This window comes from Genypterus blacodes, unplaced genomic scaffold, assembly GCF_046128005.1.
Source record: "Genypterus blacodes isolate CSIRO-AG114 ecotype Tasmania unplaced genomic scaffold, CSIRO-AGI_Gbla_v1 ptg000039l_1, whole genome shotgun sequence".
In the NCBI taxonomy this organism is placed as follows: domain Eukaryota; kingdom Metazoa; phylum Chordata; class Actinopteri; order Ophidiiformes; family Ophidiidae; genus Genypterus; species Genypterus blacodes.
Window position 1 is genome coordinate 2,292,025 of NW_027466852.1, and position 25,901 is coordinate 2,317,925.

General features: G+C 45.5%; 4 protein-coding genes across 7 annotated transcripts; 3 read left to right on the forward strand and 1 right to left on the reverse strand.

Annotated features, from left to right (window-relative positions):
• Positions 1 to 546: 546 nt before the first annotated feature.
• On the reverse strand, positions 547 to 8,995 carry anp32b (acidic (leucine-rich) nuclear phosphoprotein 32 family, member B). Of its 2 annotated transcripts, XM_076147842.1 has the most exons (8): positions 8,918 to 8,995; positions 5,306 to 5,430; positions 2,840 to 2,989; positions 2,626 to 2,748; positions 2,164 to 2,356; positions 1,788 to 1,909; positions 1,616 to 1,682; positions 547 to 1,221 (listed from the first exon to the last, which is right to left on the reverse strand). In XM_076147842.1, the coding sequence occupies exons 2-8, from the start codon at positions 5,357 to 5,359 to the stop codon at positions 1,133 to 1,135; spliced, it is 798 nt and encodes a 265-aa protein (XP_076003957.1). In that variant the 5' UTR covers positions 5,360 to 5,430; positions 8,918 to 8,995; the 3' UTR covers positions 547 to 1,132. The 2 variants fall into 2 exon arrangements, with proteins under 2 accessions (XP_076003957.1, XP_076003956.1); XM_076147841.1 differs by lacking the exon at positions 8,918 to 8,995 and having other exon boundaries at positions 5,306 to 5,907.
• hemgn (hemogen) lies at positions 7,879 to 10,572 on the forward strand. Of its 2 annotated transcripts, none has more exons than XM_076147839.1 (4): positions 7,879 to 8,151; positions 8,612 to 8,702; positions 9,143 to 9,942; positions 10,089 to 10,572. In XM_076147839.1, the coding sequence occupies exons 1-4, from the start codon at positions 8,088 to 8,090 to the stop codon at positions 10,178 to 10,180; spliced, it is 1,047 nt and encodes a 348-aa protein (XP_076003954.1). In that variant the 5' UTR covers positions 7,879 to 8,087; the 3' UTR covers positions 10,181 to 10,572. The 2 variants fall into 2 exon arrangements, with proteins under 2 accessions (XP_076003954.1, XP_076003955.1); XM_076147840.1 differs by having other exon boundaries at positions 8,612 to 8,690.
• Positions 10,573 to 11,662: 1,090 nt separating this feature from the next.
• On the forward strand, positions 11,663 to 15,557 carry trmo (tRNA methyltransferase O). Of its 2 annotated transcripts, none has more exons than XM_076147856.1 (6): positions 11,663 to 11,987; positions 12,218 to 12,366; positions 12,535 to 12,709; positions 12,853 to 13,010; positions 13,414 to 13,985; positions 14,751 to 15,557. In XM_076147856.1, the coding sequence occupies exons 1-6, from the start codon at positions 11,899 to 11,901 to the stop codon at positions 15,045 to 15,047; spliced, it is 1,440 nt and encodes a 479-aa protein (XP_076003971.1). In that variant the 5' UTR covers positions 11,663 to 11,898; the 3' UTR covers positions 15,048 to 15,557. The 2 variants fall into 2 exon arrangements, with proteins under 2 accessions (XP_076003971.1, XP_076003970.1); XM_076147855.1 differs by having other exon boundaries at positions 11,669 to 11,987; positions 13,414 to 14,046.
• A 69-nt stretch (positions 15,558 to 15,626) lies between these two features.
• spag5 (sperm associated antigen 5) lies at positions 15,627 to 25,771 on the forward strand. Its single transcript, XM_076147843.1, has 25 exons — positions 15,627 to 15,982; positions 16,326 to 16,407; positions 16,504 to 16,629; positions 16,787 to 18,798; positions 18,928 to 19,120; positions 19,286 to 19,402; positions 19,484 to 19,576; positions 19,679 to 19,813; positions 19,927 to 20,046; positions 20,137 to 20,229; positions 20,411 to 20,545; positions 20,652 to 20,745; positions 21,255 to 21,402; positions 21,485 to 21,535; positions 21,650 to 21,824; positions 22,247 to 22,380; positions 22,496 to 22,664; positions 22,944 to 23,088; positions 23,383 to 23,629; positions 23,774 to 23,906; positions 23,987 to 24,067; positions 24,172 to 24,321; positions 24,408 to 24,482; positions 24,709 to 24,789; positions 24,905 to 25,771. The coding sequence occupies exons 2-25, from the start codon at positions 16,369 to 16,371 to the stop codon at positions 24,974 to 24,976; spliced, it is 4,818 nt and encodes a 1,605-aa protein (XP_076003958.1). The 5' UTR covers positions 15,627 to 15,982; positions 16,326 to 16,368; the 3' UTR covers positions 24,977 to 25,771.
• The last annotated feature ends 130 nt before the right edge of the window (positions 25,772 to 25,901 follow it).

Sequence of the window (25,901 nt, forward strand, 5' to 3'; positions counted from 1 at the left end):
TTGGATTGTCCTCATGAAACAAGACTGAAATATGAAGTTTCAGTTGTGCAAAAATTGATCTGAACAGCTTACGGTTTGTTACAAACCACTCAGGCTGTAATGTGAGGATGAAGCTTCATATCCAGGCTCCGTACATGGCCTGCCTTTTGTCTAGTATATTTATGTATATAAAAAAAAAAAGCAAAAGAAAATGCAGTGGTCTGGAGAGAAGCAGCCGTGTTCTTTTTTTTTTCAAAACAGATTGTTCCTCAAAATAACAATAATGCAGTTAGAGGCCGTTGCTTGATGTCAAAATCCAGGCATCACAGACCAGTGCATTTAATCTCACAGTGACTGCTCTGTACTTTAAAGTGAAAAATGGCCACATTTAGATACAGAATTTTGGATCTGCACTCATCTACAGACTACAAACCACAAGACTAGAATTTGAAGCTTTTGTTGTGGACTATTATCTACAGTCACATTAACACAATAAAGCCATTGTGTCATTCCTTGGCATGGATTGTGGGACACCATAAATGCAAAGCAGAAAGGGAGAAAAGCACCAAATGTTAACATTTTATTTACAAAGTTGTTTTTTTGTCATACAGAAAGTAAAAATGTAGCTACAACCTTGATTTGTGCAACAGGCGGCCACACTAAAAATAATGGCTCGCTGGTTGCACAGCTGCTATAGCAATAATTTTATTGGGAAAAATAAGGAACAGAAAGACAAAAAAAAAAGAAATAATAAACCCAACAACAAAAAATAATTCATCCAACAAAATATTAAAAGCACAGACCCAAAACTAGATACCAGTCCCAAAGTCCTCACGCGGGAATACATAAAGAGGGATTGACAGTGAAATTGTGGAATGCTGAGTGGTGGGCTGCCTGAGAACCTTGGGGTGGTGGGCTTGGTGAGGTGGGGTGGGGTTGTTGGGCAGGTAGGGTGGCTCTCAGTTCCATGGGGGAGAAAAGGGAGGCAGCTCCACTCGGCCCACCCATCCGGTACAGTCTTGCCCCGTAAAAGAGCTCAGAGCTGGGGGGGTAGACGTGGATTACAAAGGCGGTGCGAGTTGAAGGAGGGCTGACGCTCGGGTTCGTGGGGAAGGGAAGGTAACTCGGTAGGCTCTTGTTTGCCAATTTGCTCTTAATCGTCGTCCTCGTCGTCGTCGTCGTCATCGTCGTCTTCATCCTCTGGTTCTCGCTTTCTCTTCTCACCTTTGACGGCTTCTGCTCCTGTGGGGTGAAGGAGACGAGATGTGGTTAGAACGAGCAGCTGAGCCTGACAACGACCGCACAGCTGCGGTGCGATCCCAGTGAAAACAGAACAACTAAATATTCAATCTTTACTAAAACTTTTAAGACACCCTAACATTTATATTTCACATAATATCTGGTTTCAATTTTGACAAAGATACATCCAGGAAACTTTGTGTTCCTATTGTGGATGTGGCCGAGACAAGCCGTCAATACAATCTGAAGTGTGGTTTGTGATATCCTTTCTTATTAGTAATACATACAGACACGCTGGACTTTACCACTTCCTGATTTCTAGGCGTGTTTAAGAACATGTGGGGGAAAAAAGAAAAAGATTCTGCTTCAAAATTTCATGAAAGGCTACATTACGTACCATCTTCATCTTCATCCTCATCGTCATCCTCTTCATCCACTTCCCCGTCCTGACCAAAGTCTTCCTCCTTTAAACAGAGAAAAGCGTGTTAACGTAAGTATACAGACACACACACTCACGCGCCTCTAATTTTCAAACCTCGCCAAAACTACTTGAGCTTAAAAGACTTTACCTCATCTTCAGCGCTGACATCTTCGTCGTCCTCTTCTCCTTCTGCCTCCTCCTCATCTTCTTCATCCTCCTCCTCATCAAAGTCCTCCTCCTCTCCATCTTCATCTTCCTCCTCCTCTCCATCTGTAACAGTGAGTAAAAAAAAAAAGAATCAGTTTCAGGTGCAATACGCAAGGTGGAAGCAAAGTCAAGCAAAAACACTGGAGATATGATAATATATTGAGAGTAAATGATGGTATTTGTTACCAGGACATCAGACATGTACTATAGTATTTAGCAGCTCTCTCATGCTTTGTCAAAAGGAAAAGGCCGACTGCACCCACAAATAAATCACTTGCGATTCACCTGACCAAAACCAATACCTTGTGACGCCTTACCTTCATCATCCTCGTCGTCTACCCCATCTCCATCCACCTCTCCATCAGAATCGGAGGCTTCCCTGTCTGCGATGTCATAACCATCCAGATAGGTGAGCTGGGGCAGCAGCTTGAACACACTCTCCCTGTAGTCGTTCAGGTTTGTCACTTCACAGTTGAACAGGTCCAAACTCTTCAGGTTGTCCAGCTTTTTCTATTGATCAAAACGCAGATGGGCACCGTGAGGATAAACTGTTGATGGACTGTGTGCTATTCTGCTGTTTTGTCTACAAATATTTGATTATTCATTTTTAGGTGACTCCACCGCACATCCCAATTACAGCCAGACGATAACCATGACAGTAGTCCTGCAGAGGGAAAGCCCATGCATTCGCCAACTATTCTAACCTTTTGCAGACAATGGAAAGTATTTGCCAAAAGCACAAAGCGTACACATGCTCTGACTGAGTATGAAGCACATACCAATGGTTCCAACGTACTGATGTCTTTCAATTTGTTGCCACTCAGGTTTAGATGTGTGAGGTTGGGAAGTTTCCCCGCTAAAACATCAAGGCCGCCGCTGATTCTGTTGTCACTGAGCTCCAGCTGAAACACACCAGGTCAACACATTAACCATCCAGAGGATTCATAAATAATCTTGTAACATTGAGGTGAGGGGGGAAAAACACTACTTTACCTTTTTAAGTTTTGCTAGTTTGGGCAGGTTGGAGACTGAGATTAAGCCGACATTTATCAAACTGAGGAACTCCAGATTAACAAAATCAGCTGTAAGGCCTTCGATTTTCCCTTCATTTGATCGACAGTTGTCAAGGACGAGTTCTCGTACCTGAGGAATAGAGGAGGAAGTCACACACAGTCAAACACTTTTGCACAAGACAAACATATACCTGGTGGGACGAGTACAATTTATTAAAAAACACATTTCTCAAATCGCTTTTCTGAACCATCAATCTGACATTTAAACAAAACCACTGATGAGCAATGTTAGTGAACAACCACAGTCGTTTAAATAGATTGCATTTATTGTCAATAGATCAGCCCTGTACTGTATGTACATCCATTACATGGACGGTTCATTGCGAGACAAAACAACACAAAAACGTGTCTGCTTGCGGTGTAAGTTTGCATCAAACACGCCGTCAGTTAAATGGTTGCGCAACAGTGTTGGAAGAACGTCGCGAAAAGTTTATTGTCAAGCGCCAAAGATCACGATTTCTCCGGTAAAACACCGACATTTAACGCGCGTCTCCTGTTTAAAAGTGTTCGAATCCATGCCGGTGTCATTTGCCGGTGCACGGCGTTTCTGGCGCTTTCTTTGGTGAGAAGAAGCCATCATTAATCGCCATGGGCCGCTCACGCACTCACTAATGACAAATGCAATGATTTTTGTGAGCTAGCTCGCTACAGGCTAGCCATTGCCCCTTTTAAACGCTGCCGTGTGGTAGAGGAGCAGCAACAGCTCTACCCGCCGCCATTAGCCAACCAAACAGCAACGGAAAGGATTGCGAATACACCCTTAGACAAGACTTTCTTTTTATTTTTCCGCAAAACCCAACTTTCACGGGGGAAATGGAATACATCGTCGTCGAGCGAACGATTGATATTGCGAGTTTGTTATGGGGTTCCACGTCGATTCAGGTCGAAGTGGCGAAGGAAATATATTGAGAACGGAAATTTAGTAAAAACAAAGATGGAGACAGTTCCTTTCTCCCAGAGCTTCAAAGACGACAGAATGACAACATGGCGATTCCTCAGATAGAGTATGCAGCTCTCTCTACACTTCGACGGGAGAATGTTGTTTTCGCAAACCAACATCGTTATTAAGACTCCATTTCCACATTTTTACCAACAATAATGTTTTATTTCATGTACGAGTCGGGAAACAACGACCGTCGAGTTAGTGTTGGCTGCCCACGCATCAAGCAGGGCGCCGGGGCTCCGTGTCACCCAAGGCTGGCTGGGCTGGCTACATTCACGGAGCCTCCCAACAATCCGAACCGCGTTTATTACAAACAACGTCAAGTTGAGTTTTAATGGCACTCAGCTCAACAGTGAATCGTTAACATTGGTGTTTACAGTTTACGACGAGGCGCACTTGTTTTCTTTGACCATTGAAGCGAAGGGGTGTAATATGGCGGGAACAAAATACCGAGTTAGCTGGCTTCTGTTCTGTCTGGTGTGGACTCAAAAAGAATCACCTGGTCACTAGACTCCAATAAAAAGTATGTGATATTTTACACAACTATACATGTTAATATTAAAAGTAACGTGGGTAGTATAGTGTGTGTAAGGGTGTTGCTATTTTAACGCGCACTCCCATTTTGAGCATGTTGGCTGGGAACGTTTAACATTTTCTACGCGACCACATTAGGATAATATTGCCTTTGATGTGGCCGTGCTTCGTGTTCATATCACCGCGCCGAGTAAAGAGTGGGGGGCTTTATAAGTGCTGGAGGTACGGATGACTCGTGAACCAAGTCACTGTTTTTTTGTTGGCGTAGCTGATTCTGGACACTTGGAATTACTCTAAAGAAATTTCAAGACATCACCCGCGAACACCGGCGAATCGTTTTCACGTTACAAATGATCCATCGTAGCAACAACACCGCAGGCTTTTAACGTGTATTTGCGATAAAAGCGCCACATTTTTAGCAGTTATGCTAGCCCCCAAACATGGCTTCCAAAGGTCTGTATAAAATATAGCTGTGTGAAAACCAAACGCGGCGCAGGAAGCACATTTCTTAACAGCGATATCAGCGTAAAGAGAAGTTTTAGTCATTGTGCTACAATGTTGGGAGCCGAGCTGAATCGTGTGTGCACCATCGAGTAGGGAGGCTGCGAAACGGTTAAAGCACTGCAATAATGCCAGCAAGCTGAAGAATCGCCTTTTCAAAGTAACGACTGAATATAGCTTTTCTCGTCTTGTTGCCCCTTCACGCCCAATCAAGAGCTGTATAAAAGGGATTTGGCTTCTTTCTGCGAATGTTTACCGCCCTACAAATAAAAGAGAAACATAATGTAAAAACCCATGTGGTCACCATTACGTTAGCCACACAGGTCACTCAGAAAGCAAGAGAAAAAGTAGCTAGCTAGCGAGGCTAGCCAGAAAACTACGGGTTGGTTTTTAAAAAGCACGACTCACATCAGACTGTGTCCGGTTTCTGAGCTCCAGGTGGATCCTCTTTTTCATGTCCATCTCGCCCCGTGAAAGTTTAACTTTTCTCTCCTGGGTTTTGGTGGGATCTTCAGTCCAAACGCAGAGATGCCCTAATGGAGGGAGAATATAGGACTGTATAATGAACTGAGCCAAACGCTAAGTTAGTCGGGGAGAGGAGAAACCATGGAGGGAAACGGGACTGAAACAAAATATAATGCTCAATAGCGCCATCTCCGTCCAGAAACGCCCATCGACTCGAAAAGGCATTGCAGTCACAAAACATGACGCTGCCCCCGAAACAGTGCTATGGTGCAATTTATTTCTCCTCTCAAAGCAAAGTTGTGACTAACGTTTCACCAAAACAAGAGGCGTCCGTCTGTGAAGTCTCTTTATTTCATTTGAAGTGTAGTAATATAATGCTTGATCCAATTTGCACACGGCAGCATCCACCCAATTACATTGCCATAAAGTAGGTCATATGGTAAACTTAGCTCATCTGTATGATTTCTATACATTTAAAGAGTTTTAAAACATGCCCCTTACTACCTTAATATAATGGCCAATGTTTTATAATTAAGACAGGTAAAACCCTCAAGAGATTATACTTTGAATATATATGTAATACTACCTGTTGCCTGTTCAATATAGCTTATTCCTTTGCACGTGTACACATGTATATCAAATGCTCAATTTGTAATGTACAAAAATTGATCAATAAAGTGCATAACAGATCATTTTATTGCATACTGTCTTATTTGTACTGTGTTTGTTCATGAAAGTCTGATGCTTTCCCCTGCTTTGGCCACATGGCTAGAGTGGAGGGGTATATTTGGTTTGCAGTGAAGAGAGCATTGTATATGCACATGGTGGGTATGGTGCCCCCACCCCCCATTACTTCCTGAGACACCAGATCCCTTAAAGCAGAAGTCTGTTTCTGCCCTCCCAGCTACAGCTACCAAACAACATTGAAAACAAGTTTGAAATCAACTAGATAATGCAGCAGAATGTCGGGAAAAATTCAAATGCTTGAGTATTAGTGGTGCCTAATGATGTCTTACCATGACAATCAGTTTTATATGAGCCCATGCTGTGCAAGGCAAAATCATTTTGAGAATGTTGATGCAGAACATACTTTTGATCCATAATCACCATTCTTCAGTGCACACTATTCAGACAGCTTGTCTTTGGCCTTGTGTGAGTTCTAAACTCCTTTTGAAATCTGCGTTAGGTAGTTTTTAATGTGCACCAGAAGATGGCACTGTAACATCTGCTTTGGTATTCATCAAACTTCAGCTTCATTGTGAAGCAGCAGGGGTGTGTATGTGTGACAACGATTTTGCCTTCGGCTGTAAAAGGAATGCAGATAATAATCAGTCCTTTGTAAAGATGCACATACTTGGAGGGTACCCATACTAGTGTCTAGTGGTACTTATCACCCTTCTGCTATTAGGATTCTGTGCTATTTGCATCCATTGTTTTGACCCATTGGATCGCAGCTGGTACTGGATGTAATGGTGATTACCTTATTTTTTTCAAGGTAGTTTGACTATATTTTTGTCAGTGTTTGTTTAGACCAAACCATGGTAAGTAAGTTGTGAAATAGTGTGGGTCACCTTTCCAATAAATTAATCCCAAACAGGATAGGATAGGCGTAATACTTTGCGCTCTGTGCCAGATAAGGTTTGAAGCGGACATTTATTTCTGGACAAAAATCAATAAAGCAAGTTACTTGCTACTGTAACTGTTAGGATTGTTACAAAATTTGTGAACTTAAGAATTTACTCATGCATTAGTACATGAAATATCAATATCAATAAGCCATCCAATCAGTTGGGGAAGTGTGTGTGTGTGTATTGCAAGCAGCTTTTTCAATGAGGAAACTAATGAATTTAACAAGGGCTAGTCAACATTTCCCCCATAATTGGCATCTCAGTGTTATTTACTCTTGTAAAATGGCTCTCTCTTCTGAGAGGCTAAAACACACACACACGCACACACACACAGCAGCAGCAGCACTCAATGTGCTTTGAGAAGATTGAGAACACACCCCAAACTGAGCAGCTTCCCATCTGTGAGATAAGATGGGTATGCTGCTACTCACAGGGGGTGGGGAGTGTCTCATTTGTCAGGATGTATAACGGTTTGCAACATGAACAGCAGGAATATGTAAATGTTTCATATTACAGCATATTCTGAATGCATACATATCTAGTTTGCTCCATTCCACATTATTTGAAAATACCGACACGTAATAAATTACCAAATTCAGTCAAAGATAACAATAACAAAAATCCCATCGCAAAACAGCACACACTCACAACCTTTTAGCACTTTGCCAAAATCTGTATAGTTAACCCAGCTTGAAAACACACTCACATACACAGGCAAACACAACCAGAAAGTCTTTATTTTTAGTTTTCTAGGTAAATTAGGCCAACGTTTTCTAAATTGCACTTTGCCTTTAATTTGAAACGGCAGTACAGCAAGCCTGAGCTCTGTGTGTATTCCCTGCATTGCCACATAGCCATTTTTATCAACTATCACAAACAACTCTGTGCAGTCCTTTTCTGTCAGGGCTGTGCCAACTCCTCCAGCTTTACAAATATGATAAGAGCGAGGCTTCAAGAACTCTCTTCGCACTATGGTAATGGTTAACCAGATAATTCATTTAGGGGTGGGAATTGAAAACAGTTAGAAGTTATTCTGTCCACTTGCTTTTTCCTTTCCCGCCTTCAATGAGTCAAATTAAGTCATACCAGCAACCGGAATGGAGGAGACAATGAATACAGTGACACAGGAGTTGGAAAACAAAACTCCAGATGAACACCAAGGTAAGTTTGAAAATATTCTTTCCTCTTTTATTTGAATAATTGAACGTCAGTACATTTATTTTACAAATAGTAGAAAGAGTCCAGTTATGCAGTTGCTGGTTCCATTTCATCTCTTATAACATGAGCAGATATTTGGTTTTCATCATTTTCACAGGTTTATAGTTTACTAGGAATTTTTTGAGCAACATTTGAGCAGTTTGGTTTATTTATGACCTTGTTATTGTAAAACCTAATAGGAAAATGTTTCTGTCAAAGGTTAAATACAGGTTATAATCCTCCAGTGTGCTGCTGGAAGGTGCAGTGTTCATAACTGAAGTCATTATATGCCATTATAATAGTCTGTCAAATCCTAATCAGCACTAAAAACAGACATTTAACATTTTGCTTAACTGGTGGATGGTTGTTGACTATGGAGCCGACCTGTGTGCTTTCAATCAGGTTTGACTGGATTGTTTTGTAGGTGGGATTCGTCGGCGCCTGCGAGACAGAGACCTTCTCAGGAAAAGAAAGGCTGAAGCCCAGGAGAAGGAAACTAACCAGTGGGTTTTTGGGTAAATTTCTTTTTAGAAAGCACAGTCAATATCAGCGGAGTAGATTATATTTACATTTGGAATAACCGTTGTTGGCTCAGCAACATAATGCCCATCTCCACACACTCAAATACATATATGTCTGTATAATAGAATTAACGTTAGAATATAATGGATTCTAGAGACATTTTAATTTGGCTCAGTTTTAACACAGCTTGAATTGCGACACCACGTACCTTACAGTGTGTGGTGGAAACATTATCAGCTGCTGGGTCCTTATCTCTCCTCCGGTTTATATTGAATGTGGAACAAGAGGAACCCAAAGGTTGCTCTGGTCTTATTGAATATTGACGCCCTAGATCCAGGTCACAGACTTTGTGCTTTAAGCTTTTCAAAAGTGTCACAAAGAGCTGTATGAATGTCCACTGCTGCGGCTCTTTACAGTTGTTGTACTGTCTCAGGGTGGAGAGTCAGAGGAAAAGAACAAGGGCTGAGAGCACAAGGAAACGAGGGAGGCCGAGGAAAAGTGACCCCACACTGGAGATTTCTGTCTCTCAAGAAGAGGAGGCACTGGATGAAGAGGCTCCTATAGCAGTAGCTGTCTCTGAACCAGTGGAGGTCATCCCAGCTCAGCCACCAGGATCTCTAATCTCCTTACTCACTGTGGGCAGTGGCATGTTGGAGTCACAGCCTACATGTGTCCTTCCTGCCCCTGCTTCTGTGCCCATCCTTGCATCTGTCCAAACCCCTCTCCTCTTTGCTGGTCTAACTCCGGCTTCAACTCTAGCACCTGCTCCTGTTCCAGCTAACCCCACCCTGGGCCTTGTTTCAGACTCAGATCCTGTTCCATCTCCAACTATAGTTCTAGATACAGAGTCACTACCCGTCATTGTCCCTGATCCAATCCCCGTTCCTGTACTAGCTCCAGCTCCACCACCTGTCATTGCCCCCGATCCAATCCCTTTTCCTGTACTACCTCCAGTCCTAGCACCTGTCATTGCCCCCGATCCAAACCCTGTTCCTGTACTAGCTTCAGTTCCAGCTCAATTTCCAGATGCTCCAGATGCTGCTCCAGCCCTAACCCTGTCCCAAGATCCTCTCCCAGCTGCAGAGCCTGCTGCTTTCCAGGTGGAGACCTATAACACAGAGTCACAGCAAAGAGAGGCTCTTCAGCAGGTCTTGGGACCAGATGAGGAGGAAGACATCACTCCATCTCAAGACAAAAGAGCTGATGATGATGATGAGGATGATAATAACACAGGTATGATTGTGAGAGAGACTAAAGGAGGAGTCGCAGAGGTGTAGAAAACCTTTAAGATCTTGCTTGATGGAAGAGTTCCTCGATGTACGCTTTCTCTGATCTTTCGTGTGTCTTAGTCCTAACAGTATACTGTCTGTCTTTTGTAGATCCGAGTGAAGGATCTTCTGTCAACATGCCTGAACAAACTAAAATGTCCTCATTTCTAACCCTGTCCTCTCCACCGCCACGGAATTTTTGACCGAGAAAAACAATCTAAGTTTGTAAAATAAACTTTTTGGATATGGCAACAGTACAGGCATACAGTATTATGCCAGACAAACTATATCCTCAATCGTCACATTCACCATCTTCTTATTACTCTGGTTAACATGCAGCCTGTTTGTTAACGAGACCAAACATGTTGAGCAAATGAATTTCCTAAATTGTTATTTATTCTTGGTTTTTACATGCTTTTAAGCGCTCATGGATTCTATTTTGCATTAAATATACTGCAAATTTTGCGTGATGATTATGTATTTGTAATTGTGGATTTACAACGTAGAATTTTTGTAAAAGGTGTTTTTCATCCAAGAAATTCCTTTTAAGTGTAAACTTAATTGGCAATAAAAGCTATTCTGATTCTGATTCTGATTCTGAATAAAAGGCACTACACTGAACATACAGCCTTATGGTGCCACCAGATCATCGATCTTGGAGAAACTGATGAATAAGGCTATCTGGTCTGGCTTTGATGGTATGGATTTATTATTTTTGTAATAAATTCAGTTTTGACTGTTCTTTTAGAGAATATGATGAGTAACAAAGGTCATTCCAACTCACCAAAGAAGAACAACATCTGCCAGGTTTTAGGCCACTCAGAATTGTCTCTATTTACACATTTAGATGAGTAACAATTATGTTAAGTCAACACAGTATTACCCCAAAAGATATCTGTCTTATTGATTAGACTCACCAAAAAGAAAAGAGTTTATATATATATAATATATACAAGAGATTTTATATGTATATACTGTATATATATATAAAACAATTTAAAATGTCTGAATGGCTTTTATTCATTTATATATATATATATATATATATATATATATATATATATATATATATATATATATATATATATATATATAAAACAATTTAAAACGTCTGAATGGCTTTTATTCATTTATTTCTGTTGTTGGGATGTGGTACAAACATTCCAGCTGTCTAGCAGTCTAGCAGTCAGTAAATGAGATGTCTGAAAGCTTGTGTGTCCCTGACTGAGTAAATGTGGATTTCTTCTTAATAAATCTTTTGTTAAAACCCAAATTAACAACAAAGAATTTTTTATTCTATCCGTTGCTTTTACGTTAATAATTAGGTTCGATAGTATTGTGACGTCTTAAATCTTATATTTGAGAAACAGACAAAATCAATGAACATTAAAATAGGTTAGGCTGCCCTCTGCTGGTGTAACCATAGAATAAACTCTGGACGTCTCCAAACATTACATTACATTACGGTCATTTAGCAGACGCTTTTATCCAAAGCGACTTACAATAAGTGTGTTCAACAAAGGTAGATAAAAGAACTTCAGGTCACATAAAAGAACTTCAGGTCAAACTAAAAGGCAACGTGCGTCACTTTATTGATGCGTTTTTCAACATATATGATGCTATGATGCATGAAAATAGTCGTAGTTTAGCTGTAGTAGTTTAGATAAGAACTTATACAACAGACAAAACTAAATAAAAAATCTGCTCCCGTGAACTTTCAAACATTACGCAGTCACGTGAAACGTCACTGGTCGGCCAACAAGAAAATCCGCCTCGAGTCGCTTCCGCGTGGAGAGACACGCACGTGTTTTCGTGGGGTTGTTTCTGTTGGAGCTGCCAGCTAAAAGCTAAAAGCTAACGCGCTCCCAATACACTTGTCATATATGTATGTGTACATGTGGTCACATCTCCGATCGATACGATGAACTCTGTGTGTGACGGCTGCGGCGAGCGTATCAATAAACTGAACCAGCAAGTTTCTATAATGCGAAAAGAAATGAAGAATCTGAGGTATGTTAGCCTTGTGTAGCTCAGCACTCAGAGAACATCAGTGACACTTAAGATGACTTGCTGATTTTTGAAGCGTTTTCCTATTGATATGTCGTATTTAAAAACAAGATCATGTTTTGTCTGTCCTTTTCCATTTTTATTACACCAATTAAAATAGTGTCCACGTCCTGTGTACTTCGACAGGTTAACTCTATTTACTGTAAATACATCTGACCTGCTTTTTCCTTTAGGCAAATGTTGGACAGCGGAATTAGATCTCACCGCAAACACATGACATCTATCCAGTCTGCTGTGTCAACCATTGGCAGCAGTGGAAGCAGTGACCCTGGAGGAGGCCGCTCAGTCCCACCACCTTCACCACAGCTTGTGTTGGAGCAAGGTGAGCACCAAAAGCATCCCTGCAAGTACACACACACATCTGTAACTGTCACTTCAACCCTCAAGCTCAACCTTCCCGACTACAATGCAAAAACCGGCGCAGCTCATGTCATCACTTAGCTGCTCCTTTTTTATATGAGCCCGTTTTGTTTCCTGTGTCACACTACAGGTAACATCCAGACGGTCCCGATCGGTTATATTCGCTCCTGTTTCTCTGTGAAGACGGGGACGCCCAGACAGCCCACTATCTGCGGTCCATCCAGGGCAGAGCTACGCATCCAGCAGAGTGTCTTCAATAACCCAGATCACGCTCTGGTGGGCCTGGAGCAGTACTCCCATGTGTGGTGGGTCGCATGTGTGCCACACTTTCCAACCTCACCTCAGTGTTGTTCAGTCAGCTGTCTGGATGTGCCACTGTTAGGATAGTTTGAGGTTCGCCATCAGCTTTTGAGTTTAGAGTTTTATTTTCTCCTCTTTGTCCCGACAGGATAATCTTCCTCTTTCACAAAAATGGCCACCTGAGTTATAAAGCCAAAGTGAAGCCTCCTAGACTGAACGGTGAGAGGGTGGGTGTGTACTCTACACGCAGCCCACACCGGCCCAATGCCCTGGGCCTCACTCTGGCTAAACTGGAGAGAATAGAAGGTGAGTTGGATTAACTGAATAACTGCTGTTCCTGGTCACCGTTTTGTGTTTTAGCCACAGGTCGTTGACAGCGAGTTAAAACGACTTAATGAATGAATGAGAGCGAGCGGAGCTGAGGCACGGTGACGTTTACAAGTCTTGGGCAGATTGCGTCACATTAATGTGTTCCCACTGTAAGCACTGTTGCATTGACGCCCAACTACTTGTGAGCATGTTGTATGGATAAGAGCTTGTGTTAATGCAAGGTGTTAATGGGACCTATGTGCTTGTAGATGTACATGTATGTGTGTTTATGCTTGTCAGATTAGAATTACCGTTAACAGTTTGACTTATTCTAAAATGTACACTGTTTTCCGCTAACTGACTCGATTTGATGGAAAACTTTGATAACTTTATTTTCCAGGCGACACAATACATCTGTCAGACATTGACATGATATCTGGAACTCCAGTCCTGGACATTAAACCCTACATTCCAGAGTACGACTGTCCACAGGCCAGGCTGAGCACAGATTCAGACGCTCGCCAATCGACAGACAGAACCCAACCAGATGAAGCTGTATCATTACACGAGGAGGCGGCGAACACCTCAAACGCCAGCAAAGACTCTGACACAGATGTTCACTTGAAGTTTAAAGGCGACAGAACAGATTGCCATGCCAACAGCGGCTCAGGGAGTCTCCTGTCAAGCCAAGCATCTGCTGCTCATCTCTCAAGCACAGGTGATGGATCTTGCTCAAGTTCTTCCGGCGTTTCTACTCAGTTTTCCCTCTCCGAAGACTTTAACAACGTGCTGGAGGACGTTAAGGCCTTTGTCACCCAAAAGGATCTTTGCCAGCTAACATCCGAGGACAAGGAGAGACTTGTTGACACACCTAAGTCACTGGAGTCAGTGGTGGAGCGACCGTGTTATGGGGAGGACGCACACAGCACCATTGCTGGCTGGATCAGAGAGCCTCCTGTTGCCTCTCTGCAGGTGCGCTTCACTCCTCAGGCCCAGAGAGAGTTAACAGAATTCCTTCCCACACAATATTCAGGTCAGCACATCTAGTTTTCCTTATTATGTAATAATATATATAACTTAGAAAGTGCTGTCTCTATACTATACTGTATATAAACTATATGGTGGTAATATTTGTATTGTCCCACAATGCAATGCAAAAGTGAGGAAGGTAGGGAAGTGTGAGTGCTCAGTGGCTCAGTGGATGCAGAGGACACAGTTAGTTGTAAATACAATGACGATAAAGTCCTGGGACAATGAATTATTACTCGCAAGAGATTACCAGGAACATCTGAGAAATAAAAATGTACAACATAACAAAACTGCTTTACTGCAGTACTGTGACATTGCAGTAGCTTTACAATGGCACTTTGAAGTATTAGTTGAATGAAACTGTATATGATCAGCACTTAATACACTGAGGTCGTTAAACTATCAGTGTGTGATAGGCAGTGGAGGAGGCAGTGGCTCAGTGGGTAGTGCTTCTGCTTGGGAACCAGAGGGTCGCCGGTTCAAGCCCCTGCCGAGGTGCCCCTGAGCAAGGCACCGAACCCTGCAATTGCTCCCCCCTCTGCGAAGGGTGGTAATGTAATGTAAGTCGCTTTGGATAATATTATGGAACTGGGATCTGCTATTGTAGTTGTATTATTCTCCACAAGAGGGCATCCTTGTTACACGTGCATATGAAAATGGCCATTGACAGAAGCTCTGCCACTAAAAACAATCTCACCTGCTACACAGGATCGCCACAAAGTGACGGGCCCAGGTTCAAGTTTCTGCAGAGTGCAGAGGAAGCTGCTGCCGCCATCAGAGGGGTGCTGTCTGCAGACCCCCGCTCCGTCTACAGGAGGACACGCTGCTCAGACAGACTCTTCTACTTCACCCTGGACACGGCTGACATCACGTGTTGGTTTGGACAAGGCTTTGCCGAGGTGCTGCAGGTCCGACCTGTCCAGCGGCGCCTTGCCTTGCCTTGCCGCCTTGACACACGCGTGCAATGAAAGCACAGGGCGGAGACCCACTTTCCATGTGTCCTGACTAACAAAGCAAAGTCCGTCGATGCTCAAATGCCTCGTCCAAATATTTCCCTGTGATTTCCCTACAGACGAATGTCCGTGTGAGATGTTTTCGATTGTTTGGAGCACATGAAAATCAGACTGCTGCAAGAGGAGAAGTAAATTAAATGTTGACTTCTGAGAGACGGAAACCAATATAAGAGAATTTAGTACTTTATTTTAAAATCTGTAAGAAATGTTATTAAATGCACACAATATTACTGACTATAAGCTTTAAAAGTACAAAATGTGAATTATTAATCATTACCATTGCTTTTTCTTGGCTCATTACAAATGATCAAATAATTGGCACAAAAATGTACAGCTGAAGCCTAAATGTGTCATTCAATGAAAAGCAGCTGAGGTGTGTTATCTGCCACTTCTACGGTCATCTAAGTACATGAGTCTATTACAGTTTTCACATGTTATCGCAAAAGAAATGGTTGTAATAATTGTTTAACTTCTTAATTTAAGGTTTACTATGGTGGGCAAATGTATGATTTTACCTGACATAGTAGATAGTCATAATAGATTGTCACTTGGGTGTTTTATATTAAAATGATGATTATAACTATTAAGGAGGAAAGAAAGAAAATGGCTCCTTTGAGAAAGGTCAACAATGAATTAATAATTTTTATTTTCAGCTCCAAAACTGGAGCAACTAAAAGACTGTGGGTGTGATCGGTCGTTGTAGAAAAGTCGAATATTAAACGTGTGATGATGCTGATAGGCCGTGTGGGGGCAGCAGTGAGCTCGCAGTGTCCAAGCTAGCGCCTTGAAACGAAGAAGAGAAACAGACCAATCGCAGCGCAGACAGTTGTGTTTTGAATGATTCGCGCTGAAGCTGACGGCTGCTGAATGTTCGCGATACTCCTTTAACTTTATCTTCGCTGGATAAAATCGACTGAGATCCAAAAGGTAATTTACTGTTCTTACACGACTTCTTAGGTTGTTCCATGCTATTCATAGTCTGATAAAGGTGATATTTTAGTGAACTATCGCCGTGATTCTTGTCAAACTAACTACTCAATGCAACATGGCTAACTCCCTTCCCCTACAGTCACTTTTGTTTAACCTGCGAGTCTTACAATTAGTGACCTGACATTATTCACTTTACTCGTGATGATGTAGCGCTACACCGTATATTCAGGTTAGGTAGCTGTGTGCTAACAGGATTAGCTTTTATATTCACTTCAGTGTCAGCCTCCATGCGATTGACAGCTGATATACACAACACACCAGGACTTTTTTTTGTCTTAAGTTGCAGTTAAACGTTAAAAGTGGATTTCCTCATATGAGAAGCGATGTCCTCTAGGAAGTCGACATTCAACGAGGAAGGCTCGGTAAGACTGATGCTCCGTCTTCTGTCTCGCACATTCCAGAGTTAAATTACAACTGTGCATGCAAATCCCATATTGTTCCATGTTTGCTCTTATTAGCCTTCCAGCAGATGTGGAGCACGAACTCCTCTGAGATGTCTGCAGAATGACGTGCTGCACCTCTCAAGTCCTCCATGGCCCAAAACAAAGTTACAGCTCAGCACCGACACTGTGAAAAGCACAAAGGTGTGTGTGTGTGTGTGTGTGTGTGTGTGTGTGTGTGTGTGTGTGTGTGTGTGTGTGTGTGTGTGTGTGTGTGTGTGTGTGTGTGTGTGTGTGTGTGTGTGTGTGTGTGTGTGTGTGCGCGCGCGCCATCTTCTAAACCACTCATTCTAATCAACAGGCTGATGCTCGTCTGTGCGACCCAGAACCAGATTTGCACTCGGCTCAGACCGCCTGTGACCCTGGAGATGTCACATTTAAATCCTTCGTCTGTGCAGGCGGTGAGGTTGTAGTTCCAGGCGCTTCCCTGTATGCAGAAGATAGTATTATTTTACCTAAAGATCAGGCCTCAGAGGACGCCGGCGAGACGGAAGACACGGTCATCTCTGATAGTATGAATGCAGAGCCGCACATAGAGCATCCATATCACACACCTGAGGTCAGAGATGCTCCCTCCTTCTCCGCTGACGCTCATACAGCAAGAGTCAGTGAAGTGTCCAGTGCAGTGCTGCCGTCTGAAGACTCTGAGGAGAAACAAGTCGCACGAGGCCTCGGCGCTTTACAGAGGGACGACTGCAGTGAGCGAGATGTCACTTTCAAGTCCTTCACCTGTGATGGCGGTGAGGTGGAACTTTCAGATGTCACCAGACTTCCAGATGAGTCTGTGCCTCTGCCCGCCACCGGGGTTGTTGACCTTTTTCACTGCAGCAGTGTCGATTCGAGTCATTTCTCTGACCAGCTGTGTCAAGCCGACCATGCAGATCATCCTTATTGTAACGCTGGAAGTGACGCGGCTCCTTTGGTCGCTCACTTGACCGCCTGCGAGACAGCAAATGTATCAGGAGAGGTCGTCGACAGACAGAATGATGTAACTCGCCAGTCCTTCAACGGCACCGGGAGCCAGATTGAAGTTTCAGATGGCACCAAACCTGAAAGGATTCCTCTACCAACTGACCAAACTGCAGTCGGTGCCGCGTCGCACAATGATGGCGTGAATTCCAGCGTCCTAGCCTCTGAAGAATGCATCCAAAACAGCAGCGACAGCTCGGATCGTCCGCACTGCATCACTGAAAATAGTCTGTCATCTTCGAGAGGAAACCTCCCCACTGCTGAGGAGCCGTCACCTGGCAGCTCCAAGGCTGTGAGTGAGTCAGAGCGGAGCAGCTTGTCGGTAGCTGGCGGACATGTAGGCAGGCGGCAGGATGACTCTGTGAGCGGCACTGGAGGGGAGGCTGAGCGGCGGGAAGGAGTCAAACTGTCAGAGGACACAAACCCGCCTGTGCATCACAGTGTGCATGCTCGCGTCATACAAGAACACGGCAAACAACTGGGCTACAGTGACAAAGATGAAGAGGCTGTGGTAAATACTGAGTCACCCAGTGTTGTATCTTTAAAGGACATGGAGGGAGACTGTATAAGCGGTCAACCCAAAGAGGAAACGCCCTCAAACACCTCAAACACCCCCACACTCCTGCAGGAGCCGCCTGAAGTGGCCTCCAGCAGCGAGGCCTCTGAGTCCTGCGGGACCAAAGACAGCGCCCTGGGCTCATCTGGGGACGGACAACATGAAGGCAACCTGGCTGATGTTTTGAAAGGGCTGATGGAGTTGCCGTCGGTGGCAGAGGCGTTGCAGTTTGAAATCCTGAGTCCAGTTGTTCAGTCAGCCCCTCTGTCTGCTATACAGTCTGGTAAAGGTTCTGCTCTGGGTGAGGATTCTGCTCTGGAGGGCACAAAGATGGAACCCAACGTGCTGTGGACGGGGGCCTTTGATAGCCCCATACCTCGACCCCTGTTCAACTCAACCGAACTGGTCTCCAGATACTCCAACAAGCCCCCGCCAGGCCCAGCCGCAGAGCCGGCGGAGGGTGCGGTTGCGGGTACAACACCTCCTGCGCTGGACGTTCCCGTGATCGGCGACGGCCCCCTGCAGCAGCAGCTCCGGCAGATGGCCGAGTTTCTCATCCTGGCGTCGGGGAAGATGGTCACCACCGCAGTTTGCGCTCCCGCCCCTCCACCCGTCGCCTCCACGCCCGCACCGGCAAAACCCACTCCAAGAGAATCCCACAACGCCTGTGTGGGCACGTCTCCTGTGAAGATGGTCGACCACAGCCTCAACACGTCTGGCAGATTTGAGAGAGTGAAGGATTTGTCCCTGGCTGACGCCTGCACCGCTACAGAACCTCTCCTGTGGAAGTGAGTGTTGACCCTGATGTTTAGTCGAACCTGCATCGTCTGTCACTGATTGAGGAGAGGAGCGACTGATTCATTCATTCATCCATTCATTCATTCATTTATACGTCCCGTCTTGTCTCTCTGTCTCAGCGTACCTCCGGGCAGCCTGGAGTGTCTCCCCAGGGACGAGCTGGAGCAGAGGTTACGCTCCAGCATGATCATGGTTGAAGCCCTGGTGCAGCAGCTGTCTGCAGCCCGGACTCACGTCTCCCCCGCCGCGGGCCCCGCACCGTCCCAGCTCAGGGACAAGCTCGTGCAGACGCAACACTCTGAACTGAATCGGGTAAGGACGCACCGAGACGAGGACGGCTTTGACTTGTTTTCAGTCTCTGGGCAGATTTCTTTGTATGATTAAACCCTAAACACTTTATGCCAGAATTCCTTTAACTTCAGATACGTTAATCATGTTTGTTTCATGCCTTTTTTTTCCTTCCTTTCCAATATATAGACGACAATGTACAGAGACCTGTACATGGCAGCTTTAGGTAGGATCGATGAATTGGAGCTGGAGGAAAGTTCTCTTCAGAGCCTCGTTCAGCAGATGCAGGACACCAGAACAGCCATGGTGAGTTCCTTATGACAAAGCATTCTAAATAGAAACGTTCTGTATTTAAAGACGACATCAGCTGAGGTTGTGTCTCAACAGACGGCTCTGAGCTGCGACACGGACGCCGCTCTGTCCAACATGAAGCAGATCGGACACGTGGTGAGAGAGGACCAGCGAAGCCTCCTCTCACAGGTAAACACCACAGCCTCACCTCCACCATGTCAGACGCCGGCTTTTCCTATTTCCACAATTAACGGCGCGTATTCTCCCCTTCTTCTTCTTCTCCGTCTCCAGCGCGGTCGGATGAAGTCTCTCTTTGAGAAGTCCAAGGAGACGCAGGGGAAGATGATGCAGAAGGTCCGAGACGCTTTTCAGGAGAGAGCCGACATGAAGACGCAGATGGACGAGGCCGTCGCAGCCGAGCAGGCAGTAAGCAGAGAGGGATCGGTTTATGTTCTAATTATGTGTTGTTGTTGTTGTTGTTGTTGTTGTTGTTGTTATTCCCTGAGCTTTCTTTGCTTCAACTGTCTGTCTCTTTGCAGGCGTTCAGTGCGATGGATCAGCTGAGACTTTACTCTGCCACACACATCTCACAGCTGGAACAGAGTTTAGGATCTCAGCAGGAACTCTTGGAAGCCCTGAACCAGGCCTACCCAGAGCAGGTAGGCAGAGCAGGAGCAGCTACGATTGTGACATCATGACCTCTGACACCATGATGTTGATTCTGTTTTGTTGTCACTCCCCTGGTGCAGGTTGCATTAAAGAAGACTCACGCCGAAGTGCTGAACTCTGCTGCTGACCTTTTGTCCAAAACGATGGACGAGCACTCAGCTTTGATGGAAGAGGTACGACAGCTGTTTAACCTCTTAATTAGAGACTCAAACAAGCATCGCAGCCACTCGACAAGGTTTTCAATACCGTCACCACAGTAACCTAATATCGTAGAGGGACGTTGAACTACGTGGCGTTTCTAATTTCTAAGGATCTGAAATGAACGAACGCTCTGTGTGGTTTCCCCCCCGACAGCTCCGCACGGCGAGGATCCTCCTCCAGAAGACCTCTCCCACGCTGCTGAAGCTGAACGAGAAGGCGGCGGCCGCTCTCCGGGAGAGAGACCAGCACGTCTGCGCGCGCGACCGAGCGGTGGAGGAGAGAGAGCAGGTCAGGCGTCCGTCTCGCCCTCAGACACTCACGGCTCCGCACCTTTGCACCCGTGTCACGCTGCTAACAGCTCTAACAATCACATCACACACCTTGTGCTTGACAGATGCAGGAGGAGTTGGACGGAGTTAGTTTGAGTCTCCAAGATGCCAGACAGCAGATTGACGACTTGAATCTCCAGGCGACCATCATGACCTCAGGTAAAGACAGAAATGGCGAACCTGCTCTCGCTGCTCCTGTCTCTCTCTCTCTCTCTGTCCCTCTCCCTGTCTCTGTCTCTGTCTCTGTCTCTGTCTCTCTCTCTCTCTCTCTCTGTCCCTGTCTCTCCCTCTCCCTCTCTCTGTTTCTGTCTCTCTCTCTCCCTCTCTCCCTCTCTCCCTCTCTCTGTCTCTCTCTCTGTCTCTGTCTCTCTCTGTCTCTGTCTCTGTCTCTGTCTCTCTCTGTCTCTCCCTCTCTCTCTCCCTCTCCCTCTCCCTCTCCCTCTCCCTCTGTCTCTGTCTCTGTCTCTGTCTCTGTCTCTGTCTCTCTCCCTCTCCCTCTCCCTCCCTCTCTCTGTCTCTGTCTCTCTCTGTCTCTCCCTCTCTCTCTCTCTCTCTCTCTCTCTCTGTCTCTCCCTCTCTCTCTCTCTCTCCCCGTCTCTTATCTGTCACTTTCTGGCAGTTGTATACACAGTGGCCTCGCACACACTCCTCTTTTCATTGTGCCGCAGAGATGGGTGTGTTGCGTGAGAAGCTGAGTGAAAGCGATGACGAACGCGCCCAGCTGGAGAGGAAGGTGACGGCGCTGTCGGCCACGGTCTCCTCCACGTTGGCCTCCTACACGTTCCTGGAGCATTCCCTCGCCGCAGAGACGACCAAGTAGGAATCGCCAGAAACGCCAAAGAGAGAAATGTCGCTCTCGGTAGAAACGGTGAACACTAAAAAGGTTTTCTGGTTTCAGGTCGCAGCAGTCACGCAAAGACACCCAGCAGGCCAACCACAGAGCTGACGAGTAAGTGACACCTGTTCTTCATCGTCCCTCTCCTCCTCCTCCTCCTCCTCTTCCCCCACATAAACAAACGTTACAGAAAAACCCTGGAAAGTGACCTGACTGCGGCTGTTTCAGGTTGGAGGGCTCCCTCAGCGAGTGTCAGCAGCAGGCGGGCGAGCTCAGTCAGGCTTTGGCCGACAGCAAGGAGAAGCTGGTCCAGCTGGAAGCTCACTGTCGCTCCCAGAACCTGCAGCTCCAGCAGCTCCACAACGTCTGCACGCAACTCAGCGCCGCGCGGGAAACAAACGAGGTCAGAAGACTTTAGCATTAACATCCAGCTTTGTTATTTAGATGAGAGATGCTTGGCTGGGAATCGATTTTTTTTTCACCTCAAATATTTGATCTGAGTCGTTAAAATGTCAACAATAAGGCTCAGATTTCTCCAGCGTTTCACCTGATGACAGGAGGAACAGTCATCTCAACACGTGTGTGTGTGTGTGTCCGTCCCTCTGTCTGTGTGTGTGTGTCCCTGTGTGTGTCCCTGTGTGTGTGTGTGTGTGTGTGTGTGTGTGTGTGTGTGTGTGTGTGTGTGTGTGTGTGTGTGTGTGTGTGTGTGTGTGTGTGTGTGTGTGTGTGTGTGTGTGTGTGTGTGTGTGTGTGTGTGTGTGTGTGTGTGTGTGTGTGTGTGTGTGTGTGTGTGTGTGTGTGTGTGTGTCCCTGTGTGTGTCTCAGTTCTTGCAGATGGAGAACGATGTGGTAAGGGAGCAGGTGAGCGAAAACGAGGGCATGTTGAGAGCCAACCTGCAGGCGCTCAGGGAGAGGAACATCGAGTGTGAGGACCTCAGACGAGAGCTCGCTCAGTTCCAGTAAGCCTCAGTACACACTCGTTACACACTCGTGATGAACTGATTGCCAGCGTACCCTGATCTATTCTCAGTGGGGACGCATCACTAATGAATGTGTGTGTGTGTGTGTGTGTAGGGTTGATAACAAAGCACTGGGGCAGGAGCTGGAGACCACCAGGTCCAGCGCCAACGCAACTCAGCTGGACCTGGGAGGGGCGTTGGCTCAGGTCGTGTTTGATATGACGTCACTGCATCACACTCTGCAAGAGCTGGACACTGAGCTGCAGCGGACTCTGACTGACCAGGTAAGAACAAAACAATACACACAGTAAACAACACAGCCCTCATCTGGATCAGTCTGAATCGGATGCTTGACTTTGATTCTCTGTGATGTGAAACTTGATTAAATGTAGAAATGAAGTTGGCACATTCCTTATAAATGGTAGCGTGAGTCTTTTCATTTTTATCTTCAGCTGCAAAGTCTCTCAGAAATGCCACTGTCCCCCTGTCCCCCTGTCCCCCTGTCCCCTGTGGAGGAAAGTTCCCTGTGTGAGCCGCTCTGGTTTGTGTCCCCGACTCTCCAGAAAGCGGAGCCACCTAAGGGTGCCGAGTGTCAGCCGGTCAGCTGTGAGCGCCGTCACCCCTCCCGCTCTTTCCTCGACAGCGTCATGGTTGCCTTAACCGCTGAGAACGGGGAGGATATGAAAACGGAGACCTCTGCTGGAGAAGGTACTGTAACTACACCAATGTTTCACACACAGACGAGCTCCTTCACAAACTAGAGTTACAGTAGTTACCAATAATCCTCACAGAGCTTCTGACTGGGATGGTTCATCAATTTATGACTCTCAAGCCTCTCGTCACTGTGCAGTACGGTGTAAAACCTCACCGACCATGAAAGGACGATCACTGAGACTGCAGACATGTAATCGCAAGCCTCCCCTTGGAATGCAGATGAAGAGCTCAGGAGTGAAATCGATTTGTAGTCTTTACTCAGTCTAAGCTGTCGTTGTGTTTCCTCAGACGTGCCCGAGCCGCAGTGCGACGGCATGTTCAGCGAGACGAGCGCCTTCACCCGCATCGCAGCCGTCACCCCTAAGAAGGCTTCGAAAGAGGCCGATGGCGAGTTTGAGCCGGAGGAGCAGCAGCAGCAGAGCGACGTGGCGGCGCTGCTGGCTGACCTGAGCTCCACGGTCACACGGCTCGTCTGCACTGTTACTATGGTGCAGCAGCGCAAAGACGCTCAGCTGGACGAGCGGCACAATACTGTGTATGTACATGTAAAAAGTGTGTGGTAGTAAAATATGAATATCTTTATAGATCATACTCATTAATATTTACAGTTTGATTACAATTGAAGACCCTTGTGTTGTGCTACTCCTTCTTCTTCATCACCGTCTCTGTGTTGTTCCAGCTCCGGCCTGCAGGAGGAGCAGCGGTCTGCAGGCAGGAGACACAAGGCCGAGGTGAAGGAGCTGGAGCGTCGACTGGAGCGCCTGAACAGCCAGGTGGAAAAAGGGAACCAGGCACTGCAGCACAAAGCCCAGGCAGGATTTACATCATCAGATAACTTACTGACAGGGATCTTGATAAAATAGCCTCTTTAAAACCTGTCCTTCTTACACAGGATGAGAAAACGATGTCAAAGTTGATGACAGACGTGAGCGAGGCCCAGGAGCTCCTGAACAAACTCAAGGCCGACAATACCGTGAGAGGAACAATGTCAATGTGTTTGCATCGATGCAGCAAAGTTTGATTCTGCCGAATGTTGAGTTAAGCTCAGCCAACTGTGCTGTTTGTATTTGTGGATAGGCTTTGCAGAGGGAGGTGGCTGAGCTTCGCCGCGCTCTCCAGCAGGCACGGACGGAGTCTCAGATCCTTCACAAGGAGCTGGAGAAAGCCGGGGGCCATTCAGCCAACCCAGCACAGGTTATCAACGACAAGATCAATCTATTAAAAGAGGTACGAACCCGTCACCCGATCAATACCCATCTTTTGTTTTAAGCACTGATTTCCCCTAACGCACGTCTCTGTGATCGCATCCCCAGGTGGACAAACTGAAAGGGAGCGTCCAGGAGATGGAACAGGCCAGAACCAAGCTCCTGGACCGAGCAAAGAGACACGTGAGTCGTGTGTGTGTGTGTGTGTGTGTGTGTGTGTGTGTGTGTGTGTGTGTGTGTGTGTGTGTGTGTGTGTGTGTGTGTGTGTGTGTGTGTGTGTGTGTGTGTGTGTGTGTGTGTGTGTGTGTGTGTGTGTGTGTGTGTGTGTGTGTGTGTGTGTGTGTGTGTGTGTGTGTGTGTGTGTCAGAGTACAATCTAAAGTGTCTGTTTCTGTGCGCCGTCTTTACAGCAAATCATCTACCAGACCAACCAGCAGAAAACTGAAGATGAGCTCCGCATGTTGGACAAGATGCTCAGGAGGGTCAGAGAGGTGAGAAGCTTCGGAGCTCCGTCACTGTTAGCATTTAGCCGTGTTTGTTTGTCTTCTGTCGATGAGCACAGATGAATGAAAGAGTTGGCATAACGACCGTTCCTTCTCCACACAGACGTTGATCTCCGTGCCGCACATAGTGAAGGACTGTGCAGAGCTCCGGCTGCTCGCCGACTACATCGGCTGACCTGTTCTGTGTTGCCGGCGAGTTCTGTTGTGTTCATGTTTTATGTTCTAAGTCTGTGTTTTTAGTTGTTGTATTATATTATTATTATTAAATGTACAATTTGATCCCGGTGCTGTTTCCCCTCATTCTTTCACTCATACTGTTGTTTTGTATTTTAAAAGCATATTTAAAGGCTCTTATATCTGTTTATGGACACGGTGCACCACATTTCCAAATCCTCCCAGATATTCTCCACAAGGTGGTAGTAGAGTTTTGTTTGCATTTTATTTTATTTATGCAGCCTATGAAAATATTGGAACATTCAAAATTTACAACTTTGGATTGGAATTATGTTTGCAAAATGTGTTTTTTTTATCAGCACACTGACTGTCAAAATGGTTATAAAGTCGAATATTTGAACTTTTCCTCTCCATTTAAATGTTTTAATGGTGTGTCGTCGTCATCTGGGACCTTTTTGTTGCTGCACAGTTCAGCATGAGAGCAGGACAGATGCCGTTATACACTCTGCATGTACAATAGTTAATGATTGTGAACTTAGATGTGATGGAATCAGTTGTGCAAAAAAATGATTTGTTCTTTGTATTTGTCAAGCTTAAGCTCAGTGTGTTTCATAAGTACAAAGATTTAAGATCTTATTGTACTGAGAAGCTTAAGCTTGACAAATAGACTGTCTGATCCGTCTGGCTGCTGTCAACCTTAGCTCATATCCACGTCCGTCCATCGAACCAAATTACTCGCGCAGATTCTCAAAAAACACTCGAGTTTAAACGGGCTTTTCTGAAAACATCAAGTTATGTTTGGCAAACCTGGTTTCCTTCTGCGTCTCATCTTTCCGTACGTGCCTGTATTTGTCTCTGCTCGGCTTCACGGGGTTAAACCATCGCCGTCTCAAGTCAATTCATTTTCTTGATTAGTGGATCTTTGT

What these genes read in the sequence shown, in the direction of transcription:
- hemgn (XM_076147839.1), top strand. Translation starts at nt 8,088, where the DNA reads ATGGAGGAGACAATGAATACAGTGACACAGGAGTTGGAAAACAAAACT. An exon ending in ACTAACCAGTGGGTTTTTGG is followed by an intron (nt 8,703 to 9,142) that starts GTAAATTTCTTT and finishes GTACTGTCTCAG; the next exon opens with GGTGGAGAGTCAGAGGAAAA. An exon ending in TGAGGATGATAATAACACAG is followed by an intron (nt 9,943 to 10,088) that starts GTATGATTGTGA and finishes TGTCTTTTGTAG; the next exon opens with ATCCGAGTGAAGGATCTTCT.
- anp32b (XM_076147842.1), bottom strand. Translation starts at nt 5,359, where the DNA reads ATGGACATGAAAAAGAGGATCCACCTGGAGCTCAGAAACCGGACACAG. An exon ending in AACTAGCAAAACTTAAAAAG is followed by an intron (nt 2,749 to 2,839) that starts GTAAAGTAGTGT and finishes GGTGTGTTTCAG; the next exon opens with CTGGAGCTCAGTGACAACAG. An exon ending in AGACGACGAGGATGATGAAG is followed by an intron (nt 1,910 to 2,163) that starts GTAAGGCGTCAC and finishes TCACTGTTACAG; the next exon opens with ATGGAGAGGAGGAGGAAGAT.
- trmo (XM_076147855.1), top strand. Translation starts at nt 11,899, where the DNA reads ATGAACTCTGTGTGTGACGGCTGCGGCGAGCGTATCAATAAACTGAAC. An exon ending in GAGCAGTACTCCCATGTGTG is followed by an intron (nt 12,710 to 12,852) that starts GTGGGTCGCATG and finishes TTGTCCCGACAG; the next exon opens with GATAATCTTCCTCTTTCACA. An exon ending in TAAACTGGAGAGAATAGAAG is followed by an intron (nt 13,011 to 13,413) that starts GTGAGTTGGATT and finishes TTTATTTTCCAG; the next exon opens with GCGACACAATACATCTGTCA.
- spag5 (XM_076147843.1), top strand. Translation starts at nt 16,369, where the DNA reads ATGTCCTCTAGGAAGTCGACATTCAACGAGGAAGGCTCG. An exon ending in ACACTGTGAAAAGCACAAAG is followed by an intron (nt 16,630 to 16,786) that starts GTGTGTGTGTGT and finishes TCTAATCAACAG; the next exon opens with GCTGATGCTCGTCTGTGCGA. An exon ending in AGGACACCAGAACAGCCATG is followed by an intron (nt 19,403 to 19,483) that starts GTGAGTTCCTTA and finishes GTGTCTCAACAG; the next exon opens with ACGGCTCTGAGCTGCGACAC.